Source organism: Hyla sarda, chromosome 1 (genome assembly GCF_029499605.1).
Source record: "Hyla sarda isolate aHylSar1 chromosome 1, aHylSar1.hap1, whole genome shotgun sequence".
Classification (NCBI taxonomy): domain Eukaryota; kingdom Metazoa; phylum Chordata; class Amphibia; order Anura; family Hylidae; genus Hyla; species Hyla sarda.
Genome location: NC_079189.1, coordinates 393,235,877 through 393,257,795, shown reverse-complemented (window position 1 = coordinate 393,257,795; position 21,919 = coordinate 393,235,877). Strand labels below are relative to the sequence as shown.

At 38.8% G+C, this 21,919-nt stretch overlaps 1 protein-coding gene across 1 annotated transcript; it reads right to left on the bottom strand.

Moving 5' to 3' along the window:
- Window positions 1-416: 416 nt before the first annotated feature.
- Window positions 417-18,818, bottom strand: TGM1 (transglutaminase 1). Its single transcript, XM_056552243.1, has 15 exons — window positions 18,769-18,818; window positions 11,477-11,870; window positions 11,127-11,315; window positions 10,365-10,583; window positions 10,124-10,242; window positions 8,330-8,437; window positions 8,066-8,240; window positions 6,166-6,304; window positions 5,900-6,003; window positions 5,701-5,789; window positions 4,695-4,848; window positions 4,153-4,437; window positions 3,252-3,412; window positions 2,804-2,940; window positions 417-1,742 (listed from the first exon to the last, which is right to left on the bottom strand). Exons 2-15 carry the CDS (start codon window positions 11,859-11,861, stop codon window positions 1,601-1,603), a joined length of 2,406 nt encoding a protein of 801 aa, XP_056408218.1. The 5' UTR covers window positions 11,862-11,870; window positions 18,769-18,818; the 3' UTR covers window positions 417-1,600.
- Window positions 18,819-21,919: the final 3,101 nt, after the last annotated feature.

The following is a 21,919-nucleotide window of genomic DNA, read 5'->3' as shown; positions in this document are numbered from 1 at the left end:
TCACCCCCTCTCTCTCCTTTTCTCTCTCTCTCATCTCTCTCTCTCTCTCTCTCTCTCTCTCTCTCTCTCTCTCTCTCTCTCTCTCCTTTTCTCTCTCTCTCATCTTCTCTCTCTCTCTCTCTCTCTCTCTCTCTCTCTCTCTCTCTCTCTCTCTCTCTCTCTCTCCTCTCTCTCTCTCACTCCCTCTCTCTCAAAAAATGGTCTAGCAACACCAAAAGGTCTAAATGACGGCTTTTAGAACTTGGAAATAAAAATGCAAAAAAAAACCCCCACAATTAGTGCAAAAATAAAAATGTACAACATTATTTTTGCCCTATGTACAATATTCATTTTGCAATCAGCGAAACCAATACCTGTATCCTTTTTAGGATTCAATTCAATCACAAAACAAATCATGCAAAACACTTAGAGGTTAATATAAAATATTTATTGAAACAATAAAATATATATTTAACAAATAAAAGTGCACAGATAAATCCAGTGCTTTTTCTTATCACAGTCTGTCTATGCAGTCACATATCCGTCACAGGAATGGATATAGACTAGTAAAACACAGCAATTTGGTACACCCTATGAAGACATGCGTATTACACCTACAGGTGTAGCAGGCTGGCTCTGTTAGTTGGCATACGATGACCAGGTATTTTCTGCTCAAACCATTGTGGTATTGTGCTCAAGCCATTGTGCTATTACAATGTATAAATCAGGACTGCAGGTAAGCCCACCACAATCCTTTAATTTTTTTACAACCCCAGCTGCCTGGTACAACTCTGCTACATCTGTACCTTGTGGGAGGATAAATTAATCATAGACTGTCATAACATTATTACCTTCATATTACAAAAAGACTGCATTTCCGGAGGACATACAATATGTACGTAAAGTAACCAGCTTTTTGGTCAGGTATAAGGGAATGGATAGGAGAAAAGGGTTTTAAATGCAGGATGGGCAGACGAGTATGTAGAGTGATCAGAGTCTTACCACCTTGCTAGAGGTATGTACAGATATCAGAATAATGAGTTTAGGCTCACAGTTGTAATATATTGAATATTCCTTCCTTATGCCTGGATTTCCATACTAAAGGATTTTGCTATACCCCCAAATGTAACAAAAAGTTCCAATAATAAATTGTGTTGCATTCAAATTTGAATTGCAATAGCTTTGACTTTCTCTACTATTTATGTCCAATGTCCCATGTTAATATGTATGTGAATACCACATACTTGTAAAATGACACATTTAGTTATTTAAAAAAAAAAAAAACAACAACAACAAATACATAAATAGAATAGATTTAACTGAGGAGTACAGGCTTTACTCCAATATGTTAGACATCATATTGGTTGGCTTCTTAAACCAAATTAAAGAAATTGCATACCGTTTTTTTGAGATACTGGCAAGTGTTCACAGTCACACAGCTGCCACATCTGCAATATGTCACATTAGTCCTTTTGGAAATCCTGGTATACTAAAGAAGAGTAATGTACGTTCAGTATACTTTCAGTCAGAGGACACTTTTCTGCTCCCATGGTATCAAATAATACTGAACAGTGTAATACAGTTAGGCTCCAAATAAAACTGGACTTGGCTCAGAATCAGCTCATCCTTGTACCATAATTTCAGTGACTCCATGTACTAGACTCATCTCATTGCTCTCAAAGCTTGCCATGAGCTGGCGCCGGCCTGGACGTCGAGGTGTAAATCGTTCGGTGATAGAAATAGTCTGCAGTGGCCCAATATCTCTGTAGGAGAAAGTAAGTGTACATAGCGTCAGACAAAGAGGCTTTGTCAAACAGACAGGATACGACAAGATATTCTCATGGGGAAAATCAGGTTTAGAAATTAACCTGTTCATTTCCTTAATATTTGAAAATAACTGAAAATGTTTTGTTGGTGAACTGAACTAAAGCAATTTAGGCAGATCTAAGCATAGTTCCCACTATCAAAAACTTTAGGCTATGTTCTCACAGTATTTTGTTAAAAATGTCTAAATGAAAAGTCGCACAAAAGGCGCAAATAAACTACACTGCGCCAAATATACACAACAAAATAGCTCTAAATACAATGATAAATGTCCCCCAAAGTGAGACTCAAAACATGGTGTGTGAACATAGCCTCATGCTCTGTTCTTACAGTTATTAGAACTTTTTTGTTTCATAAAATAGCCCAAACCCACCATTTTCCATCTCAAAACACCCCCCCCCCTCCAAATGGCTGTGCTTTTCTGGCCATTTACATGCCAAAATACATATACAAAAAACAGGCTGAAAATAAAATTTTCTGACATTATGAGCCAGTAAAAACATGTTTGAACAGAATCTAAGAGGTTTATTTACTGATACTATTTATAATAAGTAAGGGTAGCCGATCCCATACCCTTTGGCAGTGAAACTTTCCTACTTATATTTTTTTCCCCAGAGATCTTTATGTAAATCTTTTATAATTTATATGTAGGTCTTTTCCAGTGTTAGCTTCTGTAGTCTGTCATTAATCTTTGTTATTTTCATTGTTAGATGAATGATGTTTCTCATCTCTGAACCCCCTCAAGCCTACCAGTGTCCTTGTAATATTCTGCAACATAAAACTATATGCACAGTCTAACATGGTATTTATATAGAGCAGAATTACATTTCCACCAATTGAATCTAAGGTCTCATTGCCTTTTAGCTAGATTATATACTGCCATACAGCAGTGATCTGGTAATGAATACTGCCAGCACCTAAGAACTGTATACTACTTAATATCCGCTGTAAACTCTGTGGATAAAAACTGAGAACAAAAAAATCAGAGTGATTTACTTACCCAACTTGTACGACCTTTGGCCTCTGCAGGCCAGGTCCTTCCACATGGAAGCAGCCATTGTGCAAAGTAGTTTGGAGTGGGTTCTGGAATATGATGTCTGCCTCGATTTGTTGACCAACAACTGCTTCACCACGAACCTGTAATGGTGATATCGTAGTATGAGTTTCAGTACTTATGCTAGTACAATATTACGACCAAATATTTCCTTCTATTTTGTATATCTTAAAGTACATATAAACCAATTTATTGGCCAAGTATTCTGATCTGCACCTCTAGGTATCCACCCTGCAACCTACTAATATAAGTACCCTGACCATCATTTAGCGGATTCCAGAGAAGTTGTCACTTTCTTCCTTTTACACAGTAGTGAGATGAAAACACAGATGTCCTAGCCTATTCTATATTTATTTTACTATTATATCTTACAAACACATAGAAGATTTTATACCTTGATGATGAGATCTGGGGTCCGTATCCTGAACGTGTGTTGTGTGGCTAATTTCTGCCCAGTTTCTTGCACAATTCCAGACACGGTTAACATCATGGCTGACTGATCCACCAGTTGTACACGATACTCATTGTAAGTCACTCTCATTCCCACTGCCTTGACTACACAAGAGAAATTGGAGAGTTATTAAATCCCCTGTTCAAGAAGAGTATATTGACCACCTGTTTTACAATAGCTTGTCATAAAAACACGGTAATAATAGACCATGATATTCAAAACTTTGTTTGTCAACATGTAAATCCACAAACAGTTGAGCTGCTTTTAACGTGACAATAGGTCGGCCTGAACATAGTGAATGTGGCCCTCTGCAGTGCGCCTTTGTATACACCGGCATCCCTTTTTTATTGGGATCCTGATGTATGTATCTGCGGGATGCAGTGCATTAACGCCCATACACAGCCCAAGGAAATGTCAAAGTCTATCCAGGAAGTCCCCATATCCATCTTCCTGAAGAATGATGGTATTACATGTGGAACATTGCAGTCACACCCAAACTTTAAGGTTTTGAGTGAAAGCTTCATGTCATAATACTATTCCCTGACATCATAAAGATAATACTATTTATAAAACATGGCTGGACCATTGTATCAATAAAGCACTTTCTGCCTTTTGTCCCATTCCTCATCCAGTGTAAGCTCTCGCGAGCAGGGCCTTCACACTTGAATATTTAGTGTGTAATATCTGATACTTGTCTTTATTTGATACCCCAAAATTGAAAAATGCTGGGAAATCTGTTGGTGCTATATAAATAAATATTATCACTATTATCTTACTGTGCAAATACATACAGTTATACATAATACATTAAAAAATATACAAAAAATAACTTGATATAACTTACCCTCCCCTGGGTTCAGCACTACATTACACTCTTCATTCTTAAATGACTCTTTACAGACTCCATTATAATACATAACAGCAATGGACATGGATAAAGACACTCTGCGGCGGCTTCCGCTACCATTCCTCAATGAGATACGGACATCAATGTCACTGCCCATGGATACACCATCCTGTGACTCAACGGACAGTGCTATATCTCCTGTATCTTCTGCCTCCACCTCTGCCAACGGTTTATTGCCATATTGCGCAGCTGTGTTTACTGCATTACGCTCCTCTGCAGATCCTGGTGTTATAAAGATATTAGTTAGGAAAGGTTTATTATTAAAAGTAAGTAGGTCTCCTTATATAAAAAAAAATTGGCTACGGTTGATGCTATGAGATGTATCCTATAAGCTGCAAACACAGATGAAATAATAAAGTGGTTGCTTTGGAAAAGACAACGGAAAACATTCTATATGATTAACCAAACTGGTACTTTTTAAATCTACTTAAATTATTCATTTTGAGCCTCTATCAATACTGAAGATGTTCTCTGGTTACCTTCTGGATGTTTGTACAGGTAAGTGATGTCCTCTCTTGCATTAGATCCCACTGCTTTGGTGCTGATACAATGTCCAACTGCTCGTTCCTCCACATGGACCTTCTTAAATTTCCCATTTGGCTGTCGCTGATAAAAGACTTTGTCGCTATTCACCTGTGTACATAACAGACAGCTAAGTCTCATTCAATGAACACCCCCTTTTGAAAACAATGTGGACTATTCTACAATAAAAATCTACATATAGTATTGAGTAACATTAGAACTACTTCTTAGTACTGAAAAGGGTACAATGCAGAGAAAAGGTTGAATCATCCGGCTGGGGAATGGAACGTGCCACTGCCCCTTTCCCCGGCTTATATCTCACGGTCGTACCAATTCTCAGGAGTGAGACCCAGTGCTATCAACAGCTATGTCTGAGCAACATGTCAAAAGTCGTTTTTAATGACAGTAATGCTTTTACTCGCTATTTAAACACATCAGTCGTACCATTGAGCACCATGTTACATCACCAGTGTGCAGTACCATTGTCTACTAATAGATCATCAGACAGCTGAATGCTCCTTTCACCTGGCACAAGACATCTATGCCTGGTTTATACTGCAACAATGTAGCATAAGATCACTTAAAGGAACTGTTGAGCAAAATAACTTATCCCTATCCTAAGGATAGGGAATAAGTTATAGATCGTGGGGGGTTCTGACCAGTGGGACCCCCCCCCCCCATGATCTCCTGTATGGGGCCCTGGCAGTCCGCATGAAGGGAGCATTCTGCCCCCGCATGACACGGCGGCTGGCACGCCCCCTCCATGAATCTCTACGGGATACATGGGGGCGTGTCGGCCGTGGCATCATGCTGGGGATGGACACGTCCCCTTCCTGCCAACTGCAGGGGATAAGTTACTTTGCACTATAGTATTCCTTTAACACCTGATTTAATAGTAATCAGGATCACAAAATTAAAATGAATTATTCATCAACATCAGGTCACACACACACATAAAATTACCTCTGAAAAAATGAAAGGTGTATCATATTTGATATTCACTAAACCATTCTTGATGGCGAGCAGAGGAGACGGACCACAGCAGTAGATACCTAAAAAATGACAGTGAGGTGAGGGAGGCATACTCCAAGGCTAGAGATCCAAATTGTAAGAATGTATGGGTTAATGGATCAAAGATAAAGGCTATATGACTGCCAATTACCATGGCTGGTTTCTTGAGGTGTGGCATCAATGGCTTGCCATCCACTATATCCTGCTGGCAGGTCAGGACGGGTCATCCAGCAGTCATTCCAACAGTGATAATTCCTTAATAGATACAAATGTAAATATTAGTACACATATTCCTAAAGTTTATTTGGCTAGCTAATCACAGCTAATAACCAATTTAGATCTTATAACTGCATATTTATGGAAAGTGCATTGAAATTTAGTAAACACAGTGAAGTATATAAGTAAATTGAAACTCACCAGACAGAATCACTATTTTTATCCTCCAATGGCTTCATGTTTTCATCAAAATAGACGTCAAATGTTAGATTTCCATCAGTGTCATGAGCTGAAGCAAAATTGGTTACAGTACGTCCTGGGATTCCAACACAGCGTAGTACTGAAAGTAGAAGTGCGCAAATGAGGCAGTGCTGGTGGGCATGAAATTCTTACCACCATACTGTTTGATAAACCACCCACAACCTGTGACCAGCTGATAAAATCTTGTGATTTCTGTAAAGTTCAATGAGACTTCTGAACTCAGGTATCTTGTCCCACTCCTCATAAGATACTGCTCCACCTGTCTCAAGTTCAAAGGGTACCTTCTCCAGACTACATTTGTCACCTCCTTCCACAGAAGTTCAGTAGGATTAAGATCAAGGCTCATAGAAGACCTCTTCAGAATAGTCCAATGTTTTGCTTTTAGCCATTCTAGTGTGTTTTTAGCTGTGTTTTGGGTCAATATCCTGTTGAAGGACCCATGACCTGTGACTGAAACCATGCTTCCTGACACTGGGCAGCACGTTCCACTCTAGAATGTTTTAATAGTCTTGAGATTTCATTGTACTCTGTACAGATTCAAGACACCCTGTGCCCAATGCAGCAAAGCAGTCCTAAAACATAACTGATCCTCCTCAATGCTTTACAGTAGGTGCAGCATGTTTTTTTTTTGTATGCTTCATTTTTGCATCTGTAAACATAGAATAAATCATCTGTCCAAAGAACATTCTCCCAAAGGCTTTGTGTCTTGTCCATTGCAGCCTGGAAAAGGCACCCTTTACCCCTGAGACAGTTGGAGCAGTATCTTATGAGGAGTGGGCTAAGATACCTGTACACATGTGTAGAAGTCTCATTGAGAGTTCCTTTGCTCACAGTGACTTTCTCAAAAGGTTGTGCAACAAAATATTTCTGTCCCTGCCTATTACCCATCTATCCCTAACCCCCTCCCTGCCTTTAATTTTTTTTTTACATATTAAAAATGCCTTTTTTGTCTGCCTGGTAGTGTGCTCACTACCAGGCAGACTTCCCCAGCAGGCACCATGCTGGGAGTTGTAGGGGGGAAACTGGAGGCATACTGTATAGGTGAACACGCAACACCCCCTCCCCCCCCCCCCCCCCCGCATAATACTTTACCTTGTCCCCGGGAGCCTGCGCGCATCCACTTCCTTCAAAGCACTCGCTCCTGCCTGTCTGATTGACAGGCGGGAGCGAGCACCGCAGCGACTGAATTTCGACTCATTGCCAGGCTTAAATGATTCGAAATTCAGTAGTGGCGTCACTGCCGAATTTAAAAGTGATTTTAAACTGGTTTAAAATCCCTTTTTTTAATGAAAGTATATTAGAGATATGTGGTAGTATTTAAGTACTACAACATATCAATTTTTAGATTTCATGACAGTGCCCATTTAAGTTCAGGAGAACCTAACAAGAAGGAATTGCCCTTTAAGGGCCCTGATTTTTTAACAGTTAAGTATTCATCTTAGGCTGCATTCACACTTCGTTTTTACATTACAGGTGCCGGATCCGGCTGGGCGAGGGGCAAACCGGGCTCTCCTGTACCCCAGCTGGACCAGCGCTGAACTCCATTTACTTTAATGAGCCGACCGGAGTCAAACGGTGACTCCGGTTGGCTCATTAAAGTAAATGGAGTTCAGCGTTGGTCTGGCTGGGGTATGGGAGAGCCCAGTTTGCCCCTCCCCCAGCCGTATCCGGCACCCGTTATGTAAATAGGAAGTGTGAATGCAGCCTTAGTTAGGACCTCTGGTTTCTACATACATATTCAGATGGCGTAAAATAAATACCCTGTGAATCTCTACTAATTGCTCTCAAATTATTAATGTTTAGCCTTATAATAAAATAAAACTGCAGACCCCATTCCTACCTGTTGTTGTGACAGCAGCAAACACCCAGCATTGGCCGTATTTTACAGGGCTCCCGGTCTGGTGATAACGGAGCAGAATGTCCACACTGCCCACCCAAGAAACAGGATTCACACCATCACCATAATCCCCAGACCAGCTTCCAGCAACAACGCCATTATCATCCATGGAATTGACCTATAAAATGGTAGGAGGGGTGGTTGGTAAATCATGGAACATAGAGCAGACATATCTCAGATTCTCATTTAAGTTGAGCAGATTCTCACCATGGCAGATATAACTCGAGAAACATTTATGGGATCGCCTCTTGATGCAAATGAAAGACCTCCTCGATCCAGTATGTACAGTACAGAATCCAGAACTCCCTTATCAAACTGTAGGTTGAAAAAGAACATTGTTTTCAATATAGGCATTATTTTATAACGGAAAACACGTTACCTATAAAGAGTAGAAATGTTCCTTACAGTATACTTGTTTACCATATGAGGTTATTTGGCAATTATGACCCTACTGCAGTACCATGGCCCAGATTTTTCCATCTGGCTGAAATCAAATTCGTCTGGGTTTTTACCAGAGCAACCAATCACAGCTTTAATTCTACTCATTAGCATATAAAAGCTGAGCTGTGATTGGTTGCTATGGGCAAAACCCAGACAGAATGATAAATCTGAGCTAATGTTTATAAAACATAATGGGGGAGATTGATCAAAAACTGTGTAGAGGAAGAGTGGTGCAGTTGCCTACAACAACCAATCAGATTGCTTCTTTCATTTTTCACAGGCCTATTTAAAAATGAAAGAAGCGATCTGATTCGTTGCTATAGACAACTGCACCACAAGTTTTGATAAATCTCCTCCATAAATTTTTACAGATGTGTTTTAGTGGTACATTAATTGCATTAAAATGGGGCAAAATAAAGCATAACTAATATATTCAACAGAAATTAATGCTATAGAAATATGACTTCTCTTTTTTTGTTTTTTTGTTTTTTATCTGCAGCACACCCTTAAATTATTTCCTTTATCACACACAAAGTAAGAATAAGATAATCTAATTTCTGTATATCTATTATTTTGGCAGATCTTTGCCCATTGAAAAAATCACAAAGCCAAAAAGTGTGGATGAGCTTTTAAAGGGGTTTCCCCATGTTATAATGTAATATCTATGATATGCACTTTATGATCAATTGGAGTCTGACCATTGGAATCCTTAACCAATCTTTAGAATTCCACCATTTTTTTTAAATGTCTTTTTTCACCCTTTGCCAGGCAGCTACAATATCAAGTTAACTTGGGTATATACAGTACATATATTTTTTATATATAAGTTTTATTACTTAAGTTTTATTACTTACTTTTATTTTATTAAAGGGTACCTCTCATCAAATAAACTTTTGATATATTTTAGATTAATGAATGTTGAATAACTTTCCAATAGCATGTTAATGAAAAATATGCTTCTTTCTATTGTATTTTTCTCGATCAGTCCTGTCAGCAAGCATTTCTGACTCATGCTGGAGTCCTAAATACTCAGAGCTGCCAGCCTGCTTTGTTCACAGCCAAACAGGCTGTGAACAAAGCAGGCTGGCAGCTCTGAGTGTTCTCCTTTGTGAACAAAGCAGACTGGCAGATCGTAGTGTTTAGGACTCCAGCATGAGTCTGAAATGCTTGCTGCCAGGACTGGTAGGGAGACCCCTAGTGGTCATTTCTTTAAAGTGGAAAATTAAATCGAAAGAAACATATTTTTTAATAACATGCAATTGTAAAGTTATTCTGCATACATTAATCTATAATATATCAAAAGTTTTTTTTGACGAGAGGTACCCTTTAAATAAAAGCATGATTTATGGAAAAGGATGCTGCATTCTGAGGGTCAGATTTTAATTTTTACTGGTGCCAGCTTGGAGTACATTATTTTTTTCATATTTTTTTTTTCGGTGGAGGCAGGTTTAACTTGCTATCAGTGGCCTGTAATTGTGACGGGATGCACTGACATAGGCAACCTCCTTCTGTCAAATACATTAGATGCCACTGCTGCTACTGACAGCATTTTTGCTCTACCTGTCCATAATTCCAGGATCGTTCTCCAATTTGATGTTCTGTGCCATAATAAATTCTTCCAATTTCATTTAGAACATATTCTTGCCTCCATGCTTCATTATCCATAAATACAGCATCCACTAAAGGCAAAAGAAAAAGTAATTCATTAATGTTGGAAACAACATTCTCAAAAACTTAGATAATGGGCTTTTGGAATAAACGACACTGGAATAAATTACAAATGAAAATAATGCATACTCACATCGACACCAAGCATTGAACAGGAGGTAGACCAACAGTTTAGCATCATTGTAAGTCCCTGCTCCACTTCTAACACTAAGCTGGTATTTTCCCACTGCAGCCTGAGCAGAGGTGTTCACCCATAAGATGATGCTTTGGCCGCTAGCTTCAGCCAGTTGACATCCCCAGCCGCCCTCATCAAATTCCTTAATAAAGGGAATGGTAATTGCTTGGGAGTTTCCTGAAAGAGAATGAAAACCAACTTGAATTGATGACCCAACACAAAGCATAAAGTACCATGTTCTGTTTCCATAAAATATAGGAGGATGTATTGTTGCTACAAAACAATCCAGGAGGGTATAATTTCAGGTAGCTCATCACAACACAGCATATTTTTCATTCCGCTTATAAATGGGCAGTGATTTCAAGGATAAGGAAGTTATGAGCAAGCCACTTATTATCATTAGCTGTACTTATCCACATATCTTTGTACTGAGAACTCCTCAAACCTGAACAGAAGTGGTGTGACTCAGTAAACTATCATAAACCCCAAACCAATCACAGCCCATGAAAGTATGTATTCTATATGTAGGAATTTACAACATAGTGATTCCTCTGTATGAAATAATTCAAGCAAGTAAAACTCCTAATGACTCAGTTGACTCTGTTAAAATAATATGCTGGTTTAATGGACATTTGAACAGATGACAAGAGATTTAACAGCTTGTTCTAAATCCCTAAGTTAAATGGTCACTGCTGTAAAATAAATTGGCCTCCAACTCACCTTGATGCAGCATGACACAGACTTGGTCACTTTTGGGGTTGAATGGCCTTTGGAAGGTGACACAGATCTGGAAGGGTTGTCCTCTCCTTACAATCAGTTCATCACACTCATACTCATCAGTGTGATGGGACCGACGATTTTCCCCAGATCGAGCCTTTAGCAAGTCAACACTTTGAACTTGCAAGTTACCTGAAAATCCGAAATTGACAGATCTTACAAAATGTTTTTAGGAGCTTAGATATATAAATCTGAACTTTTATTAAAAAAGGGGATGGGTTAATATTATTATTACTTTAGGAAATGAGTTGATGGAAATTGTGGGTTAATAGTTGGGGCTTATAAATCTTTACCTGTTGGCATTGGTGTTAGATTATCATTATTGCTTCCTGGTTGTCCGGGTTCGATGCTGCTGTTTGGTCTTTCATTGTTTCCATCAAGTCCACCATTAGTTCCACCACCTATACTTCGGTCTCCACCGGGAATTCGGTCTCCACCAGGAATTCTGTCTCCACCGGGAATTCTGTCTCCACCGGGAATTCTGTCTCCTCCGGGAATTCTGTCTCCACCTGGGATTCTGTCACCTCCGTAAATTCTGTCATCCCCTGTAATGCATTCTCCATCTATATTTCTGTCTGAAGGTCTACATCCTGGTCCTCCAGGTCCTCTCCCATAATCATCAACCTCTTCGCCTCTAGAACAACAGGAGCAGCATCGTTCCCACCAGGATTTCTTCATGTTTTATTTCTGAAAGAATAATGAATCACGTTACAAAAGGCAGAATCCCATTTTTGTGTCCTTATTGCATTGTATCTATTTGAGTCTAAAATGTATTTAATAGTGTACAGCCCATATTTTATAGCCCTAGTAAAGCCAGTTCATTTACATGTGTCATGTCATCAGCATCCTCCTGCGACTACATGCCAGTACAAGCTATCTCATAAATCCTTATGTTGTCAGACTTCAAGTACCACCATAACTGCAGACAGTTTAGACTTCTAAAGTAGAGGAAGTCACTCTCTTAGAGGAAAGTAGTTAGCTGCTTCTTAAGTTTTCTAAATATATAGCTGGAATCCTTAGACTGTAACAGCTTTCTACAATTTCAAAAGTCCTATATATAAGCAATCTTGGCTTAAAAGCAGCCTATATGTAGCAGAGGCAGCATGAAGCACAAGAAGTCCTATGAGCAGCCCTTCTCCTGTTATTTTGAACTCACATTTGTAACAGTCTCTAACCCCATAGCACCCTGTACTCACCCCCTTGTTACACAGCCAGAATAAGAAATGAAATTAAAAAGGAAGATCTGCCAACAAGTAACCACACCCTCATTGTAACTTCCCTTCTCTGCTATCACAGCCATTCCCATTACACACACAAAAATGCATTGTTACTTCTGTGTACTAAAAAACCCCTCCATGGACTCAGAGCCTCATATTGAACATTCAGCAAAATGTTACAACACACGATATGACTTTTGAACACAATTGTCATAGCACACACGTGACACAAGTTCACTTTGCTATATGACAACCACATCTGCAGAATATTCTGGGGTCTAGGAATACACTGATTGTAGAAATTCTATGATCTGATAACAAAAGTGATAGTAGAGGATTTAGTGTGCTATTCTTTGGGATGTTTTCCAGTTTGAGTAATGTTAAACATTACTATCTGGGAAATATATTAATGATTGATAAAGTATTGATTATTATGCTTCCTTTGTATAGCATTTTTAAGAGCCATATATGACTTAAAGGCTGAATTTACTTATGGCTTTGTATTGTATAAGTTACACAATATTTAGGGTTGAGTTTCTTGAGTTTGCTTTTAGGACTTAGATGAACCTTTTGAGACAGTGAGATAATGAAACTATGTCTAGAAATAATCTATAACATGAGAAAGGTATGAATGGCCGGCACAGCTCCGCAATCCTTAATGCACAAGTCCCACAATGACAACATAGCCAGCCATGTGAGAAGCAAACAATATCCCAACACAGGACCATCTCGGGTGCTCAATCCTAGTAGAAAGTAGTTCACATCCAAGTAGCATAGAAGAATCAGGAGGCACTCACCACGGTATACTGTGTGAACAGGAACTTCTTTATTGCATGGTGCGGTTACAACTTAAAAGTGGACAGACAAAGATGCCAAACCCTGGAGGATGTTATAGCTATTTCACGGCAGGTAACAGCGCTTCTTCTTACCACACATCTGCTCCCACGTCAGGGTGGTTAAATCCATCTATCCCTGTGACGTCAGAGCAAGGGGTGTTAACACTTTATACACAATTAAAAACAAGCAAATGGGCACAGTTAAAAACAAACAACGGTGTAAAAAAGACATACATGCAATGCTACTGTTTTGTATGTATGTCTTTTATACACTGCTGTTTGTTTTTAACTGTGCACATTTTGCTTGTTTTTAATTGTGTATAAAGAGTTAACCCCCCTTGCTCTGACGTCCCAGGGATAGGTGGATTTAATCACCCTGACATGGGAGCAGAGGTGTGGTCAGAAGAAATGGCGTTACCTGGCGAGAAATAGCTATACGGGTGCATTCACACCGCGTTTTTGCAATACAGTTCCCGTATCAGGTTTTTGATGAAAAACTAATTCCTCAAAACCGGACTAAACTGTATCAAAATGTGTGTACAAATTTTAACCCATATACAGTTAAAAACCGTATACAGTTTAAAAAATGCTGTTCGGTTGCATCTGTTCTTTAAGAAAAAAATTTATACGTTTTTAACTTTTCACTCCAGTATGAATAAAGTTTCACTTGTTTGATTGAAATTCCAAGAAAAAAAAAACGTATACGGTTTAATACAGTTTTTCACCCAGACCAGAAACCGTGGTAGGCTACGGTTTTGGGTACGGGAAAAAAACTGACAAAACTGTACAGGATGCAAAATGGACACAACCTGATGCATCTTTTGGCATACGGTTTTCAATGGAGAGTCAATGCATACATTTTCCAATACAATTCCGTATCGGTTTTCACATAGAAAACTTATACAGAAACTGTATTGCAAAAACGTGGTGTGAACGCACCCTAACATCCTCCGGTGTTTGGCGTCCTTGTCTGCCTGCTTTTAAGTTGTAACTGCACCATGCAATAAAGAAGTTCCTGTTCACACAGTATACCGTGGTGAGTGCCCCCTGATTCTTCTATGCTACATGTCTAGAAATAAGGCGACAACACTCTTGAGATGTACTTTGGTTTTCCCTTTAACTTGTTTTTGCTTTTTATCTAGTACTTTCACTATAAATTGCCGGCCAGATACATAAGTGCTCTCATATCTTATCACATACATACATGTAATAAAGTGCAGCACCAAGAAGACGAGCTGGGAGGAGCTGATTAACCAACTTTAGTCTCACATGGTTGCTTTTTCCCCGAACCTGACCCAAGAAAGAAACCAGGCTATTCTAACAAATTGATCCTGACGTATACATATTTTCCATATACACACTTTACATATATACAGACAAGGTAGGAGACAGAATCATTTCCTGCAGAGATCATGAATGTACTGGGATGATTACATTTATAAAGCAAAACTATAAGTGTGTTATGTAAATAGCCTTTACTGCAGACAATGCTGCACAGAACTGTATGGATGCACTTATGTTAAAGGGGTTATCCAGGAAAAAACTTTTTTTTATATATCAACTGGTTCCAGAAAGTTAAACAGATTTGTAAATTACTTCTATTAAAAAATCTTAATCCTTTCAGTACTTATGAGCTTCTGAAGTTAAGGTTGTTCTTTTCTGTCTAAGTAATCTCTGATGACACGTGTCTCGAGAACCGCCCAGTTTAGAAGCAAATCCCCATAGCAAACCTCTTTTAAACTGGGTGGTTCCCGAGACACGTGTCATCAGAGATTACTTAGACAGAAAAGAACAACCTAAACTTCAGAAGCTCATAAGTACTGAAAGGATTAAGATTTTTTAATAGAAGTAATTTACAAATCTGTTTAACTTTCTGGAGCCAGTTGATATATAAAAAAAAGTTTTTTCCCGGGTAACCCCTTTAACAATCCCATCTCCAAATAGCATGGCCCCTCCGATTAACATGGAGAATAAATTGCTTGTTTCAGCTGTTTCATACACACCTGCTATTACATACATATGTACCATTAGTTTATGATATACACCAACGTAGATTTAGTTTCATCTGACAAAATGGTACTGGGTGTGACATATTTGTAAAAATATCACATGCCACTCCATGTTTTTTTTACTAACCCAACTAGATAAAAGCCAGTACAACAGGTCTTGTCTGTCTTAGCTGTATACTATTTTATGTATAAATGACTCGCATAATGATCAGGTAGATATGTTGGAAGTGGGATGCGTCACCACAACTGCTGCTGTAAAAACGTGTCTCCCACTTCTTTATTAGGGCATGAGAGTTGATTTCTGGCCTACATACTATTCTAAAGAACAAGTTGTGAATTCTACATGCTTTACAAACAGAATACAGATAAGGTATAGAAAGATTACACTGTATTATTTCAAAGAATGTTATTTATAATTGATAGGAAACACTTCAGAATATTTTATCCTGTTATTACAGTTTATAAATCTCTTCCCTCTCAGCCTCCTCTTTATACATAGTAAATAAAATATATGGTTACTGTTGAGTTTAGAGATGAGCAAAGTTACAGTAATTTGATTCGTCACGAACTTCTCGGCTCAGCAGTTGCTGACTTTATCCTGCATAAATGAGTTCAGCTTTCAGGGGCTCCGGTGGGCTGGAGACTCTCTCCTAGGAATGTATCCACTTTTTCCAGCCCACCGGAGCACCTGAAAGCTGAACTAATTTATGCAGGATAAAGTCAGCAACTGCCGAGCCGAGAAGTTTATGATGAATCGAATTACTGGAAGTTTGCTCATCTCTAGTTGAGTTGTTTTTTCTTTTTCCTTATTTCCAAGATGTAGGCCCCCTTTACATGGAGTTTTTTTTCTCTCCATTGTCAGGTTTATGTTGGGATACCCACAAAAAGATATGTTATATACTGTGGCGTACTTGTGGCAGGCTCATGGAGTATTATAAACCACATGTAGGCACATTTGATACATTTCCCATTCATATACTTATTTTGCGCAGTACTTAAAATGGCAGTCTACTGAGCGTGTGATCCATTAAACTCAATGGGCCAGGGTTTGTTTATCTTTTTGTCAGTATCCACGTACCAACTGGCAGCTTAAATGAGATTTTACTGGGGCATTATAACCATTCTAATCTCGCATATCTACAATACAAATAACACAAAATGATCATCTGCCTGTTTCCATCCATCCTCATATGTAGCTGACATTTAAAGGGAGTCTGTCAGCAGTTTTAAGCATCCATCAGGAGACTTCTAGAGCTGTAACATGAAGGACCTGCCTCCTGGGCACTCGCCCTAATGGACATTGAATTACGTTCTTCTCATGTCCAGGACACAACGTGTGATTATAATCCTCTCCCCGCCTTCTATAAAGTTCTGTCATCGGCCCAAAACTGCTGACATATTCCCTTTTAAAGGGAATGTGTCATCAGTAAAAAGCCTTTAGTTTAAATCAAGTTTTTAAGAATTTTTGGTAATGTTTTTTTCTAAGTTTTTATTTTACTATCTACAATATGAAATAATCCAGAAATCTTACAGTTTTTAGTCTAGCCACTAAGCTTAAAGGGGTACTTCGGTGGAAAACATTTTTTTTTTTTTAAATCAACTGATGCCAGAAAGTTAAACAGATTTATAAATGACTTCTATTTAAAAATCTTTACCCTTCCAGTACTTTTTAGCAGCTGTATGCTACAGATTGAAATTCTTTTCTTTTTGAATATCTTTTTTTGTCTTGTACACAGTGCTCTCTGCTGACACCTGATGCCCGTATCAGGAACTGTCCAGAGCAGGAAAAAATCCCCATAGCAAACCCATCCTCCTCTGGACAGTTCCTGACATGGACAGAGGTGTCAGCAGAGAGCACTGTGGTCAGACAGAAAGGAAATTCAAAAAGAAAAGAATTTCCTCTGTAGCATACAGCTGCTAAAAAGTACTGGAAGGGTAAAGATTTTTTTTAATAGAAGTCATTTACAAATCTGTTTAACTTTCTGGCACCAGTTGATTTAAAAAAAAAAACGTTTTCCACCAGAGAAGATACCCTTCTTATTCTGTAGAGAAAACTTTCTGGAAGTCATCACACATAAGACAGGTGACACGGTAACATGGTGACACATTATCAACTACCATGCACAATAGATGGTGGTCAAAGCTTTAAACACACACACACATATACACGCACACACTATTCTGCAATGCCCACTGTATAGGTCACAGCATAGGAATCTCTCCCACAGAAGTGAATGCTCTAGATCAGTGGTCTTCAACCTGCGGACCTCCAGATGTTGCAAAACTACAACTCCCAGCATGCCCAGACAGCCGTTGGCTGTCCAGGCATGCTGGGAGTTGTAGTTTTGCAACATCTGGAGGTCCGCAGGTTGAAGACCACTGCTCTAGATTCTGTAACAAACAGCTCATGTAAGATAGCTGCTTCATGTACTACAATGAATTGTAAAAATATTACAATAACAAAAGAGAAACAGATTAGAAAAAAGCAGAACATGACCACCAGGAATCTACGTGATACATTCCCTATAACACTCTGTGATATTATGTATGTTCTGCATTGTTTCTCAACTTATTTCTGTGAAATATACTGTGGTGGTTGAAAACATTTCTATAGTATATTGCCCCTAAAAAGTACTGGAAGGATTAAGATTTTTTTTAATAGAAGTAATTTGCAAATTTGTTTAACTTTCTGCCACCAGTTGATTTAAAAAAAAAAAAAAAAAAAGTTTTCCTCGGGAGTACCCCTTTAAGTAGGGCTTTTACAAATAAGGTGTTATATGCGGCACCTTCTATGTATTTTAAAGAGGCGTGGAATGGACCAGATTTGTTGCGTTTTAATAGCATCACACTGGACATATGTACTGGACAATCACACTAAGACAAAACCAGAGGATTCCCGATGAGGGCTAGGTAGACCTCTGTCTTAGTTCTTTGATATAGCCTTATCTTCTGGGGGGCAGATGACTAGGGAAGATGTGGGCCTCTCAGCCTCATGGGACATCTGTTTGTTAGAGAGAGAGGCTTCTTTGTTGCTTATGCCAATATTGAAGACGCAATGTAATATAGGACAAGCTTGTGGAATACATTGATTTCTTTCATATTTCCCACACTGTTATGTTTATGCTACATTATCGGAGCAGATTAAACTTCCAGCATAGCCTCCCATCTATCTATTCATGCAGCACAAATGACATGTAACACTATGGGGCTGCATTGTTGGTCTATACGAGAGGACCTGGCGTTAAGTTAACTTAGAAGTTTATAAAATCCACCGAGAACACATTGTAATTTGAGTCTTATTATTCTAAAGCCCCATTAGTATGATCGTGTAAAATAGGTGAAATTGTGGGAACATGTTAAAAGGAAACAAAGCATAAGATAAGATAATCTTTCTCCCAAGAGCTAGCAGTCTAAAGATACAACTGCATCTACTTAACTCTCATGTCTCATGACGTGACAGCTTCTCGAATTAAGAACAGAATATAAAACACATCCCATATTGTAAAGTTGAAGTGGTACTAACCTTGCTCAGCTGCTGTGTGTATAATGACAGATCCTCCAAGTGTGGTTTATGTTGTTGGGGGTGTCTATAAATCAAGGGGTGGAACTAAAAAATGAAATGATTCCCACGTCATAAGATAATCCTTCCCATATCGTGCTATGCCAAATAATTGGAATGCTTGGAATGTGCAACTTGTAACAGTGTCAGCGCTCATCTCCTCACACCCATAGGAGGGCCTCTCATACCTCATACTGTTACACACCTTATCCTCTCACTGCGTTGCATATACCTTTCATTGTGTGACACTCAAGTGCCCGTATCCTGTAATTGTGTGAAAGACAATGTGTCCCATTGCCACATCAAATCAAACAATGGAACATACCCACTAATACTATATCAATAACTGGCTTCTTTCCCACGATAATACCTGTGCAGTGTCAGCAATATGTCCTTAGCAAAGGCCATTAATAACACAAGTGTAATCTATCCATTCATCTGCCTATGTTTATCCGTAATAATTACATTTATCTATATTGTGCCAACATATGCCATATCACTTTACAATAATGAGGGTACATATCAGACAAAAATCAGACATTACAGAATTATAAACTAATTATTTAAACATGAGGAGTGAGGGTCCTGGTCACAAGAGCTGATATACATCTATCTATCTATCTATCTATCAATCAATCAATCATCTATCTATCATCTATCTATCTATCAATCAATCTATCTATCTTTATATCTATCATCTATCTATCTATCTATCACATATCTATCTATCATCTATCATCTATCTATCAATCTGTCTATCTTTATATCTATCATCTATCTATCTATTTTTATATCTATCATCTATCTATCTATCTATCTCATATCTATCTATCTATTCCATATCTATCAATCGTATCAATGTATCTATCTATCTATCTATCTATCTTTATATCTATCTATCTCATATATATCTATCTATTCCATATCTATCAATCATATCAATGTATCTTCTTTTTATGCAGATGGAGAGAGAGAGGATGGCGGCCCCCTCACCAGAATAACAACATGAAAGAACAAGAATTATACGAATAACTTTTACAAAATACTTTATTAATATTTTATATTATACTATCCCTATTGCTTTGGATGCCGACTTTTCTCTGTGTGGGGCAAGGTATGATGCCAGGGACATGGTACTTGATGCTTGCACTCTTCTAAGCTGGGTCCTTGAGTGAAGTCGCATATGTGGTACTTTTCCCAAACAAGAGCCGATTGGCCGGTCCCCTCCACAATACTTGCGGCACGAGTGAGTTAGATCCCTGTCCAGGGGTCACTCATTCGGCTGTGGTAAATTGGTACTGATGGGGTATCCAGTGCTGGAGTCCCAACGCTGCCTAATGGGGTTGGGGACCTGGGAGATTGCTGTGCCAGTGTGAATGGAATAGCATGATTCTGGACCCTTAATTATTTTGGGTAAGAATTCCCTAGTCAAAAATGGTGCTGAGTAAGAGCTTAGAGGGAGCACGCATGCGCCCGTGACTACGGCATCTAATTATACCCTGATGCACCTTGAGTGCATGCATGCGCAGAGAACGTTGACACGCATTGCGGGTCATTGCACCCCTATGGCGCTTAGTGCGCCTGTGCGAGATACAAATGTCACATGAGCATCACATGACTGGAGCTTTTCTTCCGGTCTAGCCGCACACAGAGAAACGGAAGCAACCATGGCGTTCCTCGAGACATATGTTTACAAACGAACTGGTGAGTAGGCAGTGCCAGAACTACCCTCGACTCCTCCCTCTGCTATATTGTTTATGTGATTTTACAATTAACCAAACCCCAAGGCCGTAGCCTGGGGTGCAAAACACCTCAATTTTTCCCCCTAAAACATAACTTTTAATGGTGTATATCTAAAAGGTAACAATTCCAGAAAGTGATAGTTAAAAAATGCAATGTCACATGGGAGGATAATAGTTATTGGAGCAGCATGGCTTCCAGTATACAGGGCTCTGCAGAAGCCCAAACTTCCCAGTTGTGACACTAGTTAAAACACAAAATTGCCGCCTCTACATGTTTCGCCGTCACACGGCGTTCTCAAGAGGCAATATGTGGCAACATCACTCCAAAATGGCGGCAGGGGGTATTTATAGACCATTCCCCCATCATCATCAGTCAGCGACATCTCTATCTAGCCTATCACAAATATTCTAGTATTGCTCCAATCACGATCCAATAGATATGATGCACTTCCTGAATGCTTCCATTTGGGAACCAATGGGAAAACCTAGAGAGCTCCTTACCTCATCTTCCCTCATCATTCCAATATGTCATGTGATGGGACTACGTAAGCGGGTTCTTCCGCATCATAACAGTGCGCCGCGCACGCGCAGTCTGTTTGCCAATGTTACCTTGTCCTCTGTCGGCCGCGAATGAGTCGGCGCATGCGCCCGCACTCAGACACTGTATCGCCTACAGGAGGGCTAGTGCGCATGCTCCTGCACTTAGATGACAGCCTAATATCTATAGTGCAACTGCACTTATATGGAAAGGGGAAGCGAGGTAAAGGAACCTCTAATAGGAGTATGTATAGAGATAAAACCTTAATAGTGATATTAAATAATATTATACTAACCATAGTACATAACAACCATAATGGGTCATATCTTGCGGAATATAAGAAGTAGAGCACTAGTATATTAGATTCCAGAGTAGGTTGGGAATATGTCAATAAGTGAAATAAAATAAGAATAAAATAAAATAAAATAAAATAAAATGAAATGTGATATAAATGCCCAAGGTGTAAAGATAAAAATAAGACAATAATAATTTATGAATATAAGGTGAATTATTATTGTCTTATTTTTATCTTTACACCTTGGGCATTTATATCACATTTCATTTTATTTTATTTTATTTTATTTTATTCTTATTTTATTTCACTTATTGACATATTCCCAACCTACTCTGGAATCTAATATACTAGTGCTCTACTTCTTATATTCCGCAAGATATGACCCATTATGGTTGTTATGTACTATGGTTAGTATAATATTATTTAATATCACTATTAAGGTTTTATCTCTATACATACTCCTATTAGAGGTTCCTTTACCTCGCTTCCCCTTTCCATATAAGTGCAGTTGCACTATAGATATTAGGCTGTCATCTAAGT

What these genes read in the sequence shown, in the direction of transcription:
- TGM1 (XM_056552243.1), bottom strand. Translation starts at nt 11,861, where the DNA reads ATGAAGAAATCCTGGTGGGAACGATGCTGCTCCTGTTGTTCTAGAGGC. An exon ending in CTCGAGTTATATCTGCCATG is followed by an intron (nt 8,241 to 8,329) that starts GTGAGAATCTGC and finishes ACCATTTTATAG; the next exon opens with GTCAATTCCATGGATGATAA. An exon ending in CACCTTTCATTTTTTCAGAG is followed by an intron (nt 4,849 to 5,700) that starts GTAATTTTATGT and finishes TTATGTACACAG; the next exon opens with GTGAATAGCGACAAAGTCTT.